This window comes from Gymnodraco acuticeps, unplaced genomic scaffold (genome assembly GCF_902827175.1).
Source record: "Gymnodraco acuticeps unplaced genomic scaffold, fGymAcu1.1, whole genome shotgun sequence".
NCBI lineage: Eukaryota > Metazoa > Chordata > Actinopteri > Perciformes > Bathydraconidae > Gymnodraco > Gymnodraco acuticeps.
The window spans coordinates 272,310-289,534 of NW_022990490.1; the positions used below are offsets into that span (position 1 = coordinate 272,310).

The 17,225-nt window shown below is 44.2% G+C and overlaps 1 protein-coding gene across 1 annotated transcript in view; it reads left to right on the top strand.

Moving 5' to 3' along the window:
* The window catches only part of si:dkeyp-72e1.9 (syntaxin-binding protein 4), a gene marked incomplete at its 3' end in the record, with an annotated part of 99,408 nt that overhangs the window by 46,201 nt on the left and 35,982 nt on the right, over positions 1-17,225 (top strand). The window contains 2 exon segments of the mRNA XM_034226477.1: positions 6,105-6,193; positions 14,093-14,189. Of these exon segments, the coding sequence (XP_034082368.1) occupies positions 6,105-6,193; positions 14,093-14,189 (186 nt within the window).

Genomic DNA, 17,225 nt, shown 5'->3' on the forward strand with positions numbered 1-17,225 from the left:
CCCGGCAGGAGAGTAGTCGGCGGGGCCTCCAATGGCACAGGACAAAGGGTTGGCAGGACCCCCGGCAGGAGAGTAGTCGGCGGGGCCTCCAACGGCACAGGACAAAGGGTTGGCAGGACCCCCGGCAGGAGAGTAGTCGGCGGGGCCTCCAACGGCACAGGACAAAGGGTTGGCAGGACCCCCGGCAGGAGAGTAGTCGGCGGGGCCTCCAACGGCACAGGACAAAGGGTTGGCAGGACCCCCGGCAGGAGAGTAGTCGGCGGGACCTCCAACGAGACAGGACAAAGAGCTGGCAGGACCCCCGGCAGGAGAGTAGACGGCGGGACCTCCAACGGGACAGACATACGATTGGTAGGACCCCCGGCAGAGGAGTAGTCGACGGGGCCTCCAACGGGACAGGACATGGAGTTGGCAGGACCCCCAGCGGAACCTCCAACGGACCAGGACATTGGGTAGGGACTTGAGACGTGACTCGAGAGGGGACTCGAGAGGAGACTCGAGAGGGGAACCAAGGGGGAACTCGAGAGGGGACTCGAGAGGAGACTCGAGAGGGGAACTAGAGAGGGGACTCGAGAGGGGACTCGAGAGGGGACTAAAGGAGGGACTAGAGGAGGAACTAGAGAACGGAACTCGAGAGGGGACTCGCGAGGGGAACTAGAGGAGGGACTAGAGAGGGGACTAAGGAGGGACTAGAGGAGGGAACTCGAGATGGAACTCGAGAGGGGACTCGAGAGGGGACTCGGGTAGGAACTTGAGAGGTGACTAGAGAGGGGACTAGAGAAGGGACTCGAGAGGGGACCTGAGAGGGAACTGGAGAGGGAACTGGAGAGGAGACTTGAGAGGGAACTGGAGAAGGGACTTGAGAGGGGACTCGAGAAGTAACTGGAGAGGGAACTGGAGAGGGGACTTGAGAGGGGACTCGAGAAGGTACCCGAGAGGGAACTTGTGTCGGTCGGTACGCCGACAGGACACGGGGAGCTGGCGTCGTCTGGGGAGCCAGCAGGAGACGAGGTGCTGGAGTCGGCCGGTACGCCGACAAGACTCGGGGAGATGGCGTCGGCTGAGGAGCCAGCAGGAGACGAGGTGCTGGAGTCGGCCGGTACGCCGACAAGACTCGGGGAGCTGGTGTTGGCTGGAGAGCCAACAGGAGACGAGGTGCTGGAGTCGGGACCATGACTGCTGGAGCCGGTACTTGAGCGGGAACCATGGCTTGAACTGGGGCCGGAACCATGGCTGCTGGGCCCGGTACTTGAGCCAGAATCATGGCTGGAACTGGGGCCGGAACCATGGCTGTATGGGCCAGCTTTGGTGCAGGGACCATGGTTGTAAGATCCAGTTCTGGAGCCGGAAACATGGCTGTAAGGTCCGGAGCTGAAGCCTGGATCATGGCTGTGTGGGCCGGTTTTGGAGCCGGAAACATTGCTGCTGGGGCCGGCACTGGAGCCGGAACCATGGCTGCTGGGCAAGGAACCGGAACACGGATCCATGGCTGTGTGGGGTGGTACTGGAGCACGGTACCATGGCTATGTGGGATGGTACTGGAGCATGGAACCATGGCTGCTGGGTCCGGCACTGGAGCCGGAACCATGGCTGTTGGGGCCTGTACTGGAGCCGGAACCATGGCTGCTGGGGCTCGGGCTGCTTGCCTGGCCTTGCGACGACTCCTCTTAGCAGCCTCCTGAACACTCCGTGGACCTCCATAAGCCTGACGAGTTCCAGAATACGACTCCTGGACAGGAGCAGGAACTGGGGCAGAAGCACGGGTTGACTTCAGGCGGAACCCACCAAGGCGTATGGTGCCAGGTTGGGAATTGGGAGACAGGGAGCTAGCATGCCTGGAATCACATGCTTGAAGGAAGTCCAAAATCCAGTCAGGTAAAAACTCAACAAAACATGGTTTCTCTGCTGCCAACCGGAGCGCCTCTACCAGAGCGGCCCTCTTCTGCCGAACACTGGACGCTCCCTTCCACCAATCGAAGCAGCAAGCCAGATAGAAGGTTAAATGCTGTAATTCAACCTCCCATGGATCATCTGCTGGGTCCATTTTGTGGTCGGTTCGTTCTGTCACGGTGTGTGAAGCAGGTAGGACCCAAATGCAGATTAAAGTGAAAGTTCCTTTATTTCAAGGCTAGGTGATAACAAAGACAAAACAGAACACTCACCGACGAACTAGTCATGACAGAAGACGAACCGACAAAGACAGACAGAAAAACCAGAACTTAAATACACACAAGACTAATCACAGAAACAAGACAGAGGTGAGGAGGGAGGAGAAAACACAGGGACACCAGGTGAACAGAATCGGGTAAATTAGACCCACGGGAAACTAACGGCCGGGAACCACAGACAGATTTAAACAAGACACAACGCAGACAGAAACAGGCAAGACAGGAAGTGAAGACCTTTCAACATAAAACATGAAACAAGACAAGACAAAACACCATAAAGACAGATCGTGACAGATGCAGAGCGTAGTGCACGTGCTGGGGTGTACAGTTTAACCATGTCCTGGATGTAGGAAGGGCCAGATCCATTCGCAGCATAGTACGCAAGTACCATTGTCTTGAAGTGGATTCTAGCAGTTACCGGAAGCCAGTGAAGGGAGCGGAGGAGCGGCGTGGTGTGGGAGAATTTAGGAAGGTTGAAGACCAGACGAGCCGCTGCATTCTGGATGAGCTGCAGAGGTCGGATTGCACATGCAGGTAGACCAGCCAGGAGGGAGTTGCAGTAGTCTAGGGGTCCTTCTCACTTGTATATATATATATTGGATATGTAGCACATTAACATTTTAAATAGCACTTAATGATTGACTGAATGGAAATGACAATAAATGAAAATGTAAAACGAAAAAAGCGATCATGAAAATGTTTCCAACAAATGAATAAAATGATTTTTGACCACTTTGTTGTTCAGATATATCACATATTTGTAACTAAATGAAATATTAATTGAAACAAAACACAGTTTAAACTGAGGAGTGAGTCCCGTGAGGTTCATGTGTTTTCTTCACTCCGCTGGGAAACTGCTCTCATGTCAAGAAGCATGAGATCAGTGCATGCGCTGCATCGTCCAATCAGTGAGCGATACACAGTAAGGGGGCGGGGTGAGTATCTGAGGATTTCATCGAAGGATGGTCTGGTGGTTCCTCGGTTATAGCTCCTCCATTATCGCTCCTCCATTATCGCTCCTTGCTCCTCGGTCCTCCGGCAGAAATAAGGCCATGGGACGCTACTCAAGATGACGCAGACAAATCAACTTCCGGTGAGACCGAGACCGAGGAGCGAGGAAATGAAAAATAAGAGAAGTGAGAAGGGCCCTAGGCGTGAGATGACGAGAGCCTGGACCAGAACCTGCGTGGCTTTCTGGGTCAGCTGGGGACGTATCCTCCTGATGTTGTAAAGCGTGTATCTGCAGCAGCGGGTTGTAGCAGCGATGTTTGCAGTGAAGGACAGGTTGTTATCTAGGGTCACACCCAGATTCCTTGCAGTCTGAGTCGGGGAAACAACAGAGGGGCCGATGTTGATTGTTAGGTCAAGAGTGGGACAATCTTTTCCCGGAAGGAAGAGCAGCTCAGTCTTGTCAAGGTTGAGTTTGAGGTGATGAGCAGACATCCACTGAGAGATGTCAGCTAGACAAGCAGAGATGCGTGCGACGACCTGGGTCTCTGAGCGGGGAAAGGACAGAATTAATTGGGTGACGTCAGCGTAGCAGTGGTAAGAAAAACCATGAGATCATGTCATTTTACTCCACTATATCTATTAAACAGCTTGAGTTTCTTTTAACAAAATCCATCTCTAAATTAAACTAGTGAACTATCTCTTTAAGTTACAAAAGAGCCACGTTATTTAAATATTTTACAAAAAGTAAAGCAGAACTTTGAAATGCTACTTGATGTATATTATCTATAAATGTCACATTTATAACGTTTTAGACACACATAAAGGCAATTTTTACCTTTTATACATTTAGTACATTTTGCTGATAATTATTTTGTACTTTTACTTAAGTACATTTTGAATGCGGGACTTTAACTTGTAATGAAGTATTTTGACAATAATCTACTGGTACTTTTACCCGTATAAAGCATCTGAATACTTCTTCCACCTCAGCCTGTCATGCAGTGATGTGAAATACTGAGCATACGAACAATCTATTTTTTGGATATAGCGTCATTCCTTATTGAAAGTATTTGAAAATTCAGAACTATTATTAACCTGGTAGACAACCAATGTGCTCATTCACAAAACATGTACTGTTTGATGAAATGACATTTTAATAACACGTGTTACTAGTGTGTTATTGGCTGAAACACCTGAAGATGACAGCAATATAAAACAGTTGTGTTTAATCCAAGAGGACGTGCTGGAAGGTGAAACTGAACCGTTGGGAGCAGCAGGTCTGATGTCGAGGGTCGCCTCCAGCTCAGAGCCAATCCTATTGGGCCGGATTAGCTCCGTCAAGGTTATTCCCTAGGTGCTGTGACCACCTCGCTCCCCGCAGCCTCTTATTGGTTAAGCCTGTTGCTAGCCATGACAGATGTCCGTAGTTCGTGGTGAGGTGAGCACATACAAAAAATGACTGGCTATTCTTTTTTTATAAGAGTGACTCCTGACAATAAATAAACTATTTTGGTTTAATTCTCACTCTCAATTATGGGAAGCAAGGATGAAACCTTAATGCCATTTAAAGTAAAGTTGCTGTTATCAGTTCTTCCTGCTGCACACGCAGACTTACAGTAAACAAATGCACACTCATCTGTTTGAGTCAGCTGATCTCTGGGACAGACTGACCTTCCTCTTCCTCTCACCCTTCACACATTCCTCTCTAAAGCATAGCCTCATCCTGTTTGAAGATAAACGCAGCTGTGTCCATAAGAGTCCAGTCTAAAGCTACATGTATCACCTGGGCTCCTAATGAACGTATAGTGATTGCAGAGGTCATGTCTGTTTTTTATAAAGCAAGAATTCCGCGGTCTTCAAGGTCAGCAGTGTACCAACAACAGTCACAGCAACATAAGTTGAACTTATTTAAACAACAACTGCAGAGACGGACAAGCGGAACATGTCCAACATCTCAAGAATAAAGTTGAAAATTCCGTATTTCTGCTAAGACTGGTTGAAAGGTGTATTCTAGACATTTCATCTTGGTTGTCATCATTTCAACAACTCATTTGTCGAAATGCAAATATATATATTTCTTAATGTCTCAACCTCATTCTCAAAAGGCACAAGAAAATCCTCCCCTGACTTTCAATCTTCTTGTGTTTGGCACTACAACGTAGGGATTCACTTTTAAATAAACATTTTGATTCCCTTTTTGACATTTTAAACTTTCTCAAAAAATAATAATCTTTCTCCCAATTGTTTCGATCTCCTCGCCATAACTAACAATCCTTCTTAAGAAATTGAAATGTGGCTATTTTGTATGTATTCTTTTATATTGTATTGTGTTTACACTAGAATGACAACAAATGATATGATGCGTGCTGTTTAGGTTTGAAGCACAGCTGTTGTCCCGGCAGCAGACCTAGCAATCATCCCTGCCAGTCAGGGGTAGGGTGTGGTTCAAATCCTGTGGGCGGGACTTGGAGGAGGGTATCAGTGAAATTAGTTCATATCCCTAGCAACAGGGGGGTGCGGACCAGAGGGAAGGTTGTGATAGCAGACTCACCAATCTGGGACAGACACACTTATCAAATGAATATTAGGCACTGGCTGATGCCCCCCCCCCCCCCCCCGCTCTCTGTGTTCCCCTCAGCCTCATCTATATAATCATCCACCTTTCCTTCTCTTTTTAATCATCTGATCTCATCCCCCCCACCCAAACACAGACTCACACACACCTCCCCTATCACCACAACCGCAAAATACAGATTATGCAGTGATATTTCTGCTCCTGTTGTTTACTCAGTGTCCTGTGGCCTCACTTACTCTCAGAGTCCCGCTGAAGGCCAGTAGGGGGCTCCGGCCTGATATCTGAATGTATTTACCAGAAATCCTGCTCACTGCTTTCCCCTTTGTCTGTGACCAAATCAACCACATCTCTTATCTACGTTTCCTCCTCTTTCCCCTCGTCTTTCTCTTTTTCTTTTCTCCTTTCTCTAGGTTCCACAAGTCAGAGTTTGCCAACGGGGGCCAAACCTAAGATAACACTGGACCCCTACATACGCCTCAAATCAGACAAGTTAGACTTGGTGAGTCAGATGGTTTTATACAGCCATGAGGCCAAATACTTGACCTGTTGTGCAGTGGTGTACTCTACTAATTTTGAGATACTAGTATTTTACTTGAGTATTTTTATTTGTGGCTACTCTGTACTTCTACTCCTCTACAAATCAGAGGTAAATGGTGTACTTTTACTCCACTACATGTATTTAATACCTTTAGTTACTTCACAGATCTGGATGAATGATGGTAAATCTAACCAAGTGTTAAATCAGACTTTAGTTCCACCTGGAGTAAATCCACCAGCTACCCTGCAGTATACAAAGTCATTCAAACTAGCTGCACCTTTTTGATGCTAATACTTTTCTATTTTTACTTGAGTAACCTTTTGAATGTAGGACTTTTACTGTAACAGAGTATTCCTATACTGTGGTACTTCTACTTCTACTCAATACTAGATATGAGTACTTCTCCCACCTCTGCTGTTGTGGGATGCCGGGCATGTTGAAGTGGTGTATTTCAGTGCGTACGAGGCTTTCGGTGCATTTGCCTTGTTAAGCTCTGCCACCTTTCTCCCGTCTCTCTCTCTGATTCTCCTAACCTCGATTTACAAGTGCATCACATAAGTGCATAAACTATAGTTACAACTCTGAACAACAAGAGAAATGCAGATGTATTTGCTTCAAACAAACCAAACCATTGTAAGTGCTGTAGCACTACTAAGCTGGGTGATCCTGATGTGTGTGTCATGCATATTCCATCTGCTTAATCTGGAGACAACCTGTCACTCCAGTGTTCTACTGAAGGCAAGGCAAGTTTATTTATATAGCACCTTTCAACACAAGGCAATTCAATGTGCTTTACAAAAAACGAAAGACATTAAGAAAATGGCATTTAAAATCAGTCATTAAAAAGAAAAGATAATAAAATAAACATTAAAAGAAAAAGTACATGGATAAAAGTTACAGTGCAGTCAATTAAACATTAAAAGAAAAAAAGTACATGGATAAAAGTTACAGTGCAGTCTAAGATATGAATAGTTCAATTAAAAGCAGCGGCAAAAAGAAAAGTCTTTAGTCTGGATTTAAAAGTAGTCAGAGTTGCAGCGGACCTGCAGGTTTCTGGGAGTTTGTTCCAGATATTTGGAGCATAATAACTGAACGCTGCTTTACCATGTTTAGTTCTGACTCTGGGGACAGAAAGCTGAACAGTCCCTGAAGACCTAAGAGATCTGGATGGTTCATAATTTAGCAGGAGGTCAGAAATGTATTTTGGGCCTAAACCATTCAGTGCTTTATAAACCAGCAGCAGTATTTTTGAAATCTATTCTTTGACACACAGGAAGCCAGTGTAAAGACTTCAGAACAGGAGTGATGTGATCCACTTTCTTAGTGTTAGTGAGGACTCGAGTAGCGGCGTTCTGAATCAGCTGCAGCTTTCTAATAGATTTTTTAGTGAGACCTGTGAAGACACCATTACAGTAGTCCAGTCTACTGAAGATAAAAGCATGGACAAGTTTTTCCAAATCCTGCTGTGACATTAGTCTTTTAATCCTAGATATATTCTTTAGGTGATAGTAGGCTGATTTAGTAACAGTTTTAATGTGACTGTTGAAACTCAGGAGAGTCCATGACTACACCTAGATTTCTGGCTTTATCTGTTGTTTTGAACATTGCAGACTGAAACTCAGCGCTAACTTTAATACGTTCTGACTTGGCTCCAAAAACCATTACCTCAGTTGTATCTTTGTTTAATTGGAGAAAGTTCTGACACATCCAGTCATTGATTTGTTCAATGCACTTACTCAGTGTTTGAATTGGAGCATAGTCTCCTGGTGAAATTGTTACGTACATTTGTGTGTCATCTGCATAGCTATGTTAACTTATTTTGTTGTTTTTCATTATCTGAGCCAGTGTTAGCATGTAGATGTTAAAGAGAAGAGGCCCCAAGATGGAGCCTTGAGGTACCCCACATGTCATATTTGTCAACTCAGATGTGTATTTACCTATAGAAACAAAGTTTTTTCTGTCCTTTAAGTAGGATTCAAACCAATTCAGAACTGTTTCCGAAAGTCCCACCCAGTTTTCTAGTCGGTCGAGTAATATGCTGTGGTCAACAGTGTCAAACGCAGCACTGAGATCTAATAATACTAACACTGAAGTTCTGCCACTGTCTGTGTTTAAGTGGACGTCATTGAAGACCTTTACAAGAGCAGTCTCAGTGCTGTGGTTTGGACGAAAGCCTGACTGGAACACATCGAAACAACTATTTAAATGCAAGAAATTACTCAACTGTTGAAAAACAACTTTTTCAATGATTTTACCTAGAAATGGGAGGTTTGATATGGGCCTGTAATTGTTCATGACTGAAGCATCTAGATTATTATTTGTTAAGAGCGGTTTAATGACTGCAGTTTTCAGGGCCTGTGGAAAAATACCTGAGTGAAGAGATTTGTTTACTATATGAAGTAGATCTGAGGCCATGCAAGGCAAAACATCTTTGAAAAATCCTGTTGGAATAATATCAAGGCAGCAGGAGGAGGATTTCAGAAGTTGAATAATGTCCACTAGGTTTTTATCATTAATCTGATGTAATTGTGTCATGGTGTTTGAATTGATGTTAAGTGGACACAGGGACAACACATTTGCTGTTCCTGATGCAGAGGCACTGACTGCTTGTCTGATTTTCTGAATGTTGTCAGTGAAAAAGGAGGCAGAATCATTGCCTGCCCTGGTGGATAGAAATTCAGAGGCTACTGACACTGGGGGGTTAGTTAGTCTGTCGACGGTAGCAAACAAGGCACGTGCGTTGTTTTTGTTTTTGGTAATGATGTCAGAGAAGAAAGACTCGTGCGTTTTTCAATTCCAAATTATAAAGGCCAAGTCTCTCTTTATAGATTTCAAAGTGAACCTGGAGATTTGTTTTTCGCCACCGGCGTTCAGCTTTTCAACACTCTCTTTGTTCTGCTCTCATGGTCATGGCCTTTCTCCATGGAGATATTTTCTTCCCAGTCACTTCCTTTACCTTAGTTGGAGCAATGGCATCTATAACATTTTTAATTTTTGAATTAAAATGATCTACTAGCTCATTTACTGAGATGTTAGCAGGGGCAAGTGTGGAAGAAAAATTCTGACATTTCCCTAGTATTTTCAGTTAAATATCGCTTTGTGGTTATCTCTTTTAACAACCTTAGAGATATTCAGACCCTTTGAGATAATTAAGTCCAGAGTGTGCCCCTTATTGTGCGTGGGCTCCGTCACATGCTGAGTCAGTCCATAGCTATCAAGAACACAAAATAGTTCTTTAGCCCCTCTGTCCTGGGGGTTGTCAACATGGATGTTAAAATTACCAACAATGACTAGACGGTCAAAGTCAATACACACTATAGACAGCAGTTCAGTAAAGTCATCAAAAAAGCTTGCACAGTATTTGGGTGGTCTATAGATATTAGGAACAGAGCTCGAGAGGAGCATTTCAGCTGAAGGGCCACATATTCAAAAGAAGCAAAGTTCCCATAAGATGTCTTCCTGCATTGAAGGGAATCATTGAACAGAATAGCAACTCCACCCCCTTTCTTATGCATTCTTTCCTGACTCATAAAACTAAAGTTGGGAGGGGTTGATTCGATAAGAACAGCTGCACTGTTATTTTGTTCAATCCAAGTTTCCGTTAAAAACATAAAATCGAGAAGAGAGATATACAACTGTTGAGTGGCTGCAGAAGAACATGTATGATATTAGAAAGGACATTTAGACGCACACATACAAAGGCATGGACTGTAATACCTACAACAGAAAGATATAAAGCAATAGAATATTTTGATCTGGTTCTTCTATCACCACAGCAGCTACTTCCACCAAATCCACAGAGACTGTCTGCCCAGCAGCAACATGCTCAGCGAATAAAACCTGACAGTTCAACTGTAATTCAATAGAGTTTGTCCTGATACCAGCTAAATAAGAAAGGTGTCGCCACAAGGATTCATCCTTTGGGGACCATGAATATCCACACCCACATTTCATGACAGCCTGACCAGGATTCAAAGCAATTTACAAGGAACTTTCTTCAAGGAGATCAGCACAAACCTTTAATCTGATCAGGACAGTCCTGCACACAGACCTCTGCTCTCTGTCTGAACATCATGTTTCCTTTAGCTCAGTTTCCATCAGAGCTCTGGTCCAGGTAGCTTGTAAATGTCTTCCTGTCTGATGGCGGCCGCCCCCTGTTATCTTGCTCAACATGTTTGGTAAAGATGGCGATTCCACCGTGGGAACGGACAACATGTCCTCCATGATGTACACAAACAACTGTTGATCTCTGCTATGAGACTAACATTCCTGCTCCGTCTCCTCATCCATGAACTCTGAATGTAGCGCAGCGGAAAGGGACGTTTGATTAAATGTTCTGTCCTCCCGTTATGCAGAGAGTCGAAGACCTTAAAGTAACGCAAGTTACAAGATCATTTTGCGCTTAGTAACTGTAATGCAATTACTGCCATTATCAACAGTTTACACGTTACATTACTGCATTACAGACAAATGTAATCTGATTACCCCCAACGCTGCCAACCTTTGCCTGTGATAATCTAAACATAGGCTCTTCTCAAAGATAGGTTCTAATGGTTTTCCCAGCAAAATGACCCTGTGACAGGCTTTAAGAATAACTACCATCTCTCTGATGGTCAGGTTTGTGGGGAGAGCGCTGTCCCACAGATTGGGTTCAGTGGGGGGGGGGGAGATGTGGAGCCTTTGAGGGACATATGATCCTCATATTTATTCTTATCAAGCACACTTTACATCATGCACGTTTCGGCTCTCCATTTAGGTTTTTAGAGAAACCCTGAGCAGAGGATTCTTCTCCTTCTTCTCCCCCAGGCCCTCTCTTCATCTCATCATTGATCTCTCTCTCAGTCTCTCTTCGCTGGTTTATCATGCTTGCGCTCTTCATCTGTACATTCTTCTTACCCTTTCAGCACATTCACCCCCCCCCCCCCCTGCCCCCTCCTTCCTGTCTCTGCTGATGGTTCTCTTCTGCTCGTTCTCTGACTCTATTGCTTTTAATTTAGCTCAACCGATGGTTGATCCTAATCTACCAATTCATTAATGGAATTAGAGAGACAGAGGTTAAATGCTAAAGTTAAATACAGAAAAGGTCCTCTCTTCATGTGTTAGCTCAATGCAATGAAATCAGAGTGATGTGAATTATTAGCATCACCCTGGTAAAATTGGTGGTTGATCCTAATCTACCAATTCATTAATGGGATTAGAGAGACAGAGGTTAAATGCTAAAGTTAAATACAGAAAAGGTCCTCTCTTCATGTGTTAGCTCAATGCAATGAAATCAGAGTGATGTGAATTATTAGCATCACCCTGGTAAAATTGGTGGTTGATCCTAATCTACCAATTCATTAATGGGATTAGAGAGACAGAGGTTAAATGCTAAAGTTAAATACAGAAAAGGTCCTCTCTTCATGTGTTAGCTCAATGCAATGAAATCAGAGTGATGTGAATTATTAGCATCACCCTGGTAAAATTCATTCTCAAATTTAGATTTGAATATCCTGGAGACCACAGACCCCTTGTTCCCCTCGAAAACACAGAGGCTGCTTAAAAACATTTTGACCAGATGATATGTTTCACAGGTCCTCTTTAGAAAATGTCTCATTACTTCTGCTGGGGCTCTTTAGGCCCCCAACATTTAGCAACTTCCCTTGAGTTTAGATCATTTCACTCGTTTTTTTGAGCACCTTACCCTCATTTACATTGTATTACAAGTGTATAAATTGATGAATGTGTACTATAATTCATGTATATGTTATGAATACAAAATATGGAAGAGGAAAGGAGGATTTTTAAATGTTCATTGGAAGTCAGATTTGTTCTATTGATGGTTGATGGTGTGGTTATGCTAAGCACATTCAGACTTTCTAAGCACTACTACAATGTGTTACGAGTGCCTGAGAACCCAGGTGCAGAACAGAGGCCGGAGGCAAAGAGTTCATAGTAGAGCCAGGGACTGGAGAGGGCAGAGGAAAGAGAGAGAGATAATGTCTGAAGGAAGACACTGCTAACGGAAGACATGTCCACCAAGATGTCTGCCGTCTCCTTAGCTGAGGGAAGTTTGGGTAGAGCAAGAGACTGGTGACAGAATCCTCTGCAATCTCAGACCCAGGGCGGCTGGGAACTGGGGGGGGGTCATATTAGCGGTGTGTAGAGTGAGCAATGGAGGAGTGAGTTTGGCACAAGCAGGCAGCTATGTGGACATAACCAGGGCCAGGCTGTTGACTTTGAGCTTGTCTCCCCATTGACCCAATCTCCCAGGTGATGGTTACTGTTGGTTACTGTAGTCCAGGTGGGGGGCAATATGGCATTAGGGATAGAAACAGTCCTGTCCAAAGCAAAGTTGCTTGACAAGACGCCAGACTTGACATTACAGAAACCTGGACGGTATGTCATGGAAAGTATAATCTTCCAAAAAACAGTGAGTCCTGTAACCTCGGGCCAAATTTATAAAGCTTTGCGTAGGATATTTTAAAGAAAATTCAGATTGAACATGTTAAAGAACTGTAAATTATAGTGTCTGTCCAAAACATATTTTGTACTTATAGTGAAAATTAACCTTGGATGATGGGTTAGTAGACTAAAAGCTTCAAGAATCCAAAGTACAACATATAATAAGTACCCTGTATCAAGATTGATGCAAAACAAGTGATATTTGACCTTTTTAGACAGATTTAGCAAAATAAACTCTTCTCGGGCCATTTGGGTCGATTTTCCATATCTCTGGCCCCCCTTCTTCGATTTTGACATGTGCCATCTCTGTCTGACCGTTAGAGCCAATAGAATCGAAGGGAAATCGTCCCGCACACACTCATGTTCAAATTAGTTGCGTCTCTGCTCATGCAATCTTCTGCAGAGCGTAGGAATATCCCTGCTCTGATATTTGAAAACGGAATTGCAGTTTTATTGCTTATGGATTATCAGAACATTTCAAAGGGGACACACACAGTCACATTGGATATTAACCTATGGATTAACTACATCATCGTTGTTATCGTTTTAATGCCATTGAAGACCCGTTTTGACCAGACAAAGACCAAGGTAAGCCATGTTAGCGTTTTAGGCTACCTAGCGTCACATGTTTTGATGTACGTTTTTGTTGATAACGTTGCGAGTTTGTATCTTTCAGTGTTGAGGTGGGCATCGTTAGATTCTGTGTCTTTACGATCATAAATGATGTGTTGGATGTGCAGCTAGGATAAGTAATAAGGGAGCTAGGAGTGATTTTCTGTGCAGTAATAGGTTAGCATTTTTCGCTCGGGGCTAATTCATTGTGTGTTTTTAAAAAAAGAAAAAATGAAAAAGATCAGTTAAATTAGTTTTTTCCCGTTATATGGATATAAAATATTCATAGTTTATTAAATATTAAGGTTCCTTAGACGTTGTTTCCTGCAAATGACGCAATTTCGGCCCCGGAACCGGGTCAGTGGGGCTTAAGAGGCAAGAGAACATAATCGAGTGGTGATCAATAACATTTCCGTATTTATTTCTCCAAGTTATTGTTTTGTGTGCGCTGAGGAGTCTCAAGCAGGCGTTTGTTTAATCATTTTAAGATTGGCTTTAATCCATTTGTGAAAATTAATTCTTCATATATGATAAATGAGAGGTAACATTTTATTTATGGTATTATTTCCACATATTTCTCTCCATTCTTCCTTCTGCCAACGGTGTCACAGTTTCTCGTCTCTCCCGTTTTTTTATAAATCGCAAAGATTGCTTAGAAACTGGCTTACGCCATCTTTTGAGCGTACGCAACGTTTATAAATGAGGCCCAGGTCTCCTCTGTGGCTTCTTTGTTCAATCCATGCAAGAAACAGACCATTTAGGGCTAAATGAAATTACAATCTTATTTTTCTTTCTCTGCTTTAGGCTTTGACCTTCCTCGGTTTGGACGTCACAGAAGAAAAGAGGAAGAAACTGAGACAAAGCCTGACCGCAGACCCACAAGGCACTGTGGCCTATGGAGGTGAAGCGCACGCACACGCACACGCACGCACGCACACAGACACACACACACACACACACACACACCACACACACACACACACACATACACACACACACACACACACACACACACACACACACACACACACACACACACACATACTGTGTCAACCAGTAGCGTATTTAGGACCATAGGAGAAGAAATTTGAAGTTGTTGAGCGGGGGGGCGGGCTGCTAGTGGAGCTGGAGCCTCGCAGCGGGGCTACTGCGGAGCGCATATATGAAGGTATATATGGTGCAAAATGCGAGAGCTTGTAAAACCTGATGTGAGCACTTGCAGAAGAAAAATCTGAGCTTGTGTGCATACATTTACACTTGTATAAAATATCCACGCATCTGTGAACCAAATTTGAAGTCACAGAAGAAGAAAAAAAATGTGTAGCTTGTAGGAAAAAAAATGAATTTAGTGGTGAAATGTTCACTATTTTCTTTTAATATATTTTCCATTACAGCTGCAACTTGGTTATTACAACCTCTCAAATCAGTCATTACAACTTCACGAATCTGCTCTGCGGCAGTATAAATCGATGAATCTGCGGCCTTGACTTTTGCTACACTTCTTGCGATGAATATGTGGGGGGACGAAGGGGGGTTGGAGCGAAGGGACGGAGCTATCAGAACGAGGAGGTGCAAGCTCGGGTCAGTCACACACAAGTCTGCTGTGGCCCCTTTCACACCAACCTAGCTCCCGTTCTAGCTCCGTGTGAAAGGGGCAACAGTCACAGCCATAGTCTGTGACTGTTGCCCCTTTCACACCAACGCAGCTCCCGTTCTAGCTCCGTGCTTCGCTCACAACAACAACAATGGGGGACTGCGTCGGGTCGATGATCGTGTTACTTTTAATTATACGGGTCATACAGATTAAATTAAATAACGACTTCTCCAACCTTGTACTTTTCTCCAGAGTGCCGTGGTTCATCGTTTATGAACCACTTTGCAATACGGACACTAAATGGACTCTAAATAACCAGTGGCGTGGCGTGGGGAAAAAATGAGGGCAAGCCAATAATACCTCCTTTCTTTTGGGTCGGGGGTGTGGTGGTCAATGTAATAACGTAACCAGATGGGTGATTACAGCACCCGGTATCATTTTACACACATTTGTATCATACAGATGCAGGACTTACACACGCCTGTTATCTAACCGACAGATCCGCACGCACTCTCCAGCCCAAACTCTAATAAGCATTCATTCACAAACTAAATCAGGAGACCTTTAACGTTTTACTTCCGATTCGCTCCTTTTTTCCTCTCTGTACAGAGCTCCAGTTTGGGCATTGGCCTGTCATCAGATTTGATTTGTTGTTGCTGCTGTAGCGGAAGTTTAGTAGAATTATTTTTGATGAAATACTCCAAATCTCCACCCTCCATAATTGCACTTGTTTCAGTTGCTTGCTACTTTCTAACGGCGGTGAGAGTGGTGCAGTGACGCTATCTATCTTCTATCGATTAGATTTATGATTAGAAAATTATAAAAGTAGGGTAGACATGTGGATATTATCCGACTGAACAAAACGTGCATTTATCAACAGGTTCGTTTTCCACTGACCTTATTTCGAGCTATTTTCCAAAATCCTATGGAGAAATCCCATTGCTTTTTTGTCGAGGGAACGCGAGCGCTTTTTAGAATGCGTCACTGCAACACTAAGTTGATGCGATTTGATTGGATTGTGAGGCAAGGGAAGCCAGCCGCCTCTGGCTTCCCTTGGCATGGCCCTGACTAATCACAGGTTGGCAGGGGCATGACGTGAGCCTTGTCTGATTGGTCAATCCCTCCATTTTATTTCACCAAGGGAAGCCAATTTCGGCTGGCCTCTTCTCGCAACAGAGAGTGCAATCTACTGTTTCACCATAACATCTAGAGGGGCGCTGTTTCACTCTTTGTAAAATACTCAATGAGAATGGGGGAGAGACGGGCCGGCAGCAACACACAACAAAGAATTTCTGAAACTAAACAAAGTGTTTTTATTTATTTATTCAAATTATAACTACAATCAGAAAAAACAGGGGAAGCCTGGCTTCCCTTGGCCTCCAGGAGAAAACGCCACTGTAAATAACCCCAATGAACAATCACAATCCATCACACCTTGAACTTTATGTATATGTCATGATGTATGTCTTTGCCCTGTGCTGTGTGTTGTACTTTTTATTGTCTGTTTATTGTATGTTGAATTGTATGGAACAAGCTGTAATAATCTGCACTGAACACCAATTCCACCAGCCTGGCTGTGTGGTCATTAAAGATTATAATCTAATCTAATGTGTTTCAGCTGCATTTACCGACCGCTGCAGTGCTGCTCGTCCACTGGAGTTTATTCTCCCGTTAACTGTACAGCAGCGGTCGCTGTGAAATATTCACTGTCTGACTGTCACACAAGCAGCTGATAAATATCCCCAATTCCCCAAAAGTGAATGTGTGTCAGTCTGACGCTGCTTGGCATCACAACGCTGTTATGAAAGTTTCTCTGGTATAAAATGGGTGATGTTAGCATAGAAACCGAAGCTAAACTGACTATCTTGATTACTTGTTGCTATTCTATTGTGGCATAAGCCGTTTTCTACAGGCACATTTTACCAGCGTATTTTTATGATTCTACTTGTCTAAGAACCGGTTTTCGGGGAAAAGAGCCGGCTCCGCTGCAGCGCGAACAGGAAAAAACGGTGCTTATCAGGCTCAAGCTCCGAACCGGCCCTGGTACCGCGTTGGTGTGAAAGGGGCAACATGCAGGGCCCCACAGTCAACCGGTTCGACCTGACATGGCTGTGTGACTGACCCGAGCTTGCGCCTCGTCATTCTGATAGCTCCGCCCCTTCGCGCCAACCCCCCTCCCTCCCCCCACATCTACAGGTGAAAATTACTTTAGCAACACATTCATTGCAAGAAGTGTAGCAAAAGTCAAGGCCGCAGATTCGTCGATTTATACTGCCACAGAGCAGATTCGTGAAGTTGTAATGACCGATTTGAGAGGTTGTAATAACCAAGTTGTAATGGAAA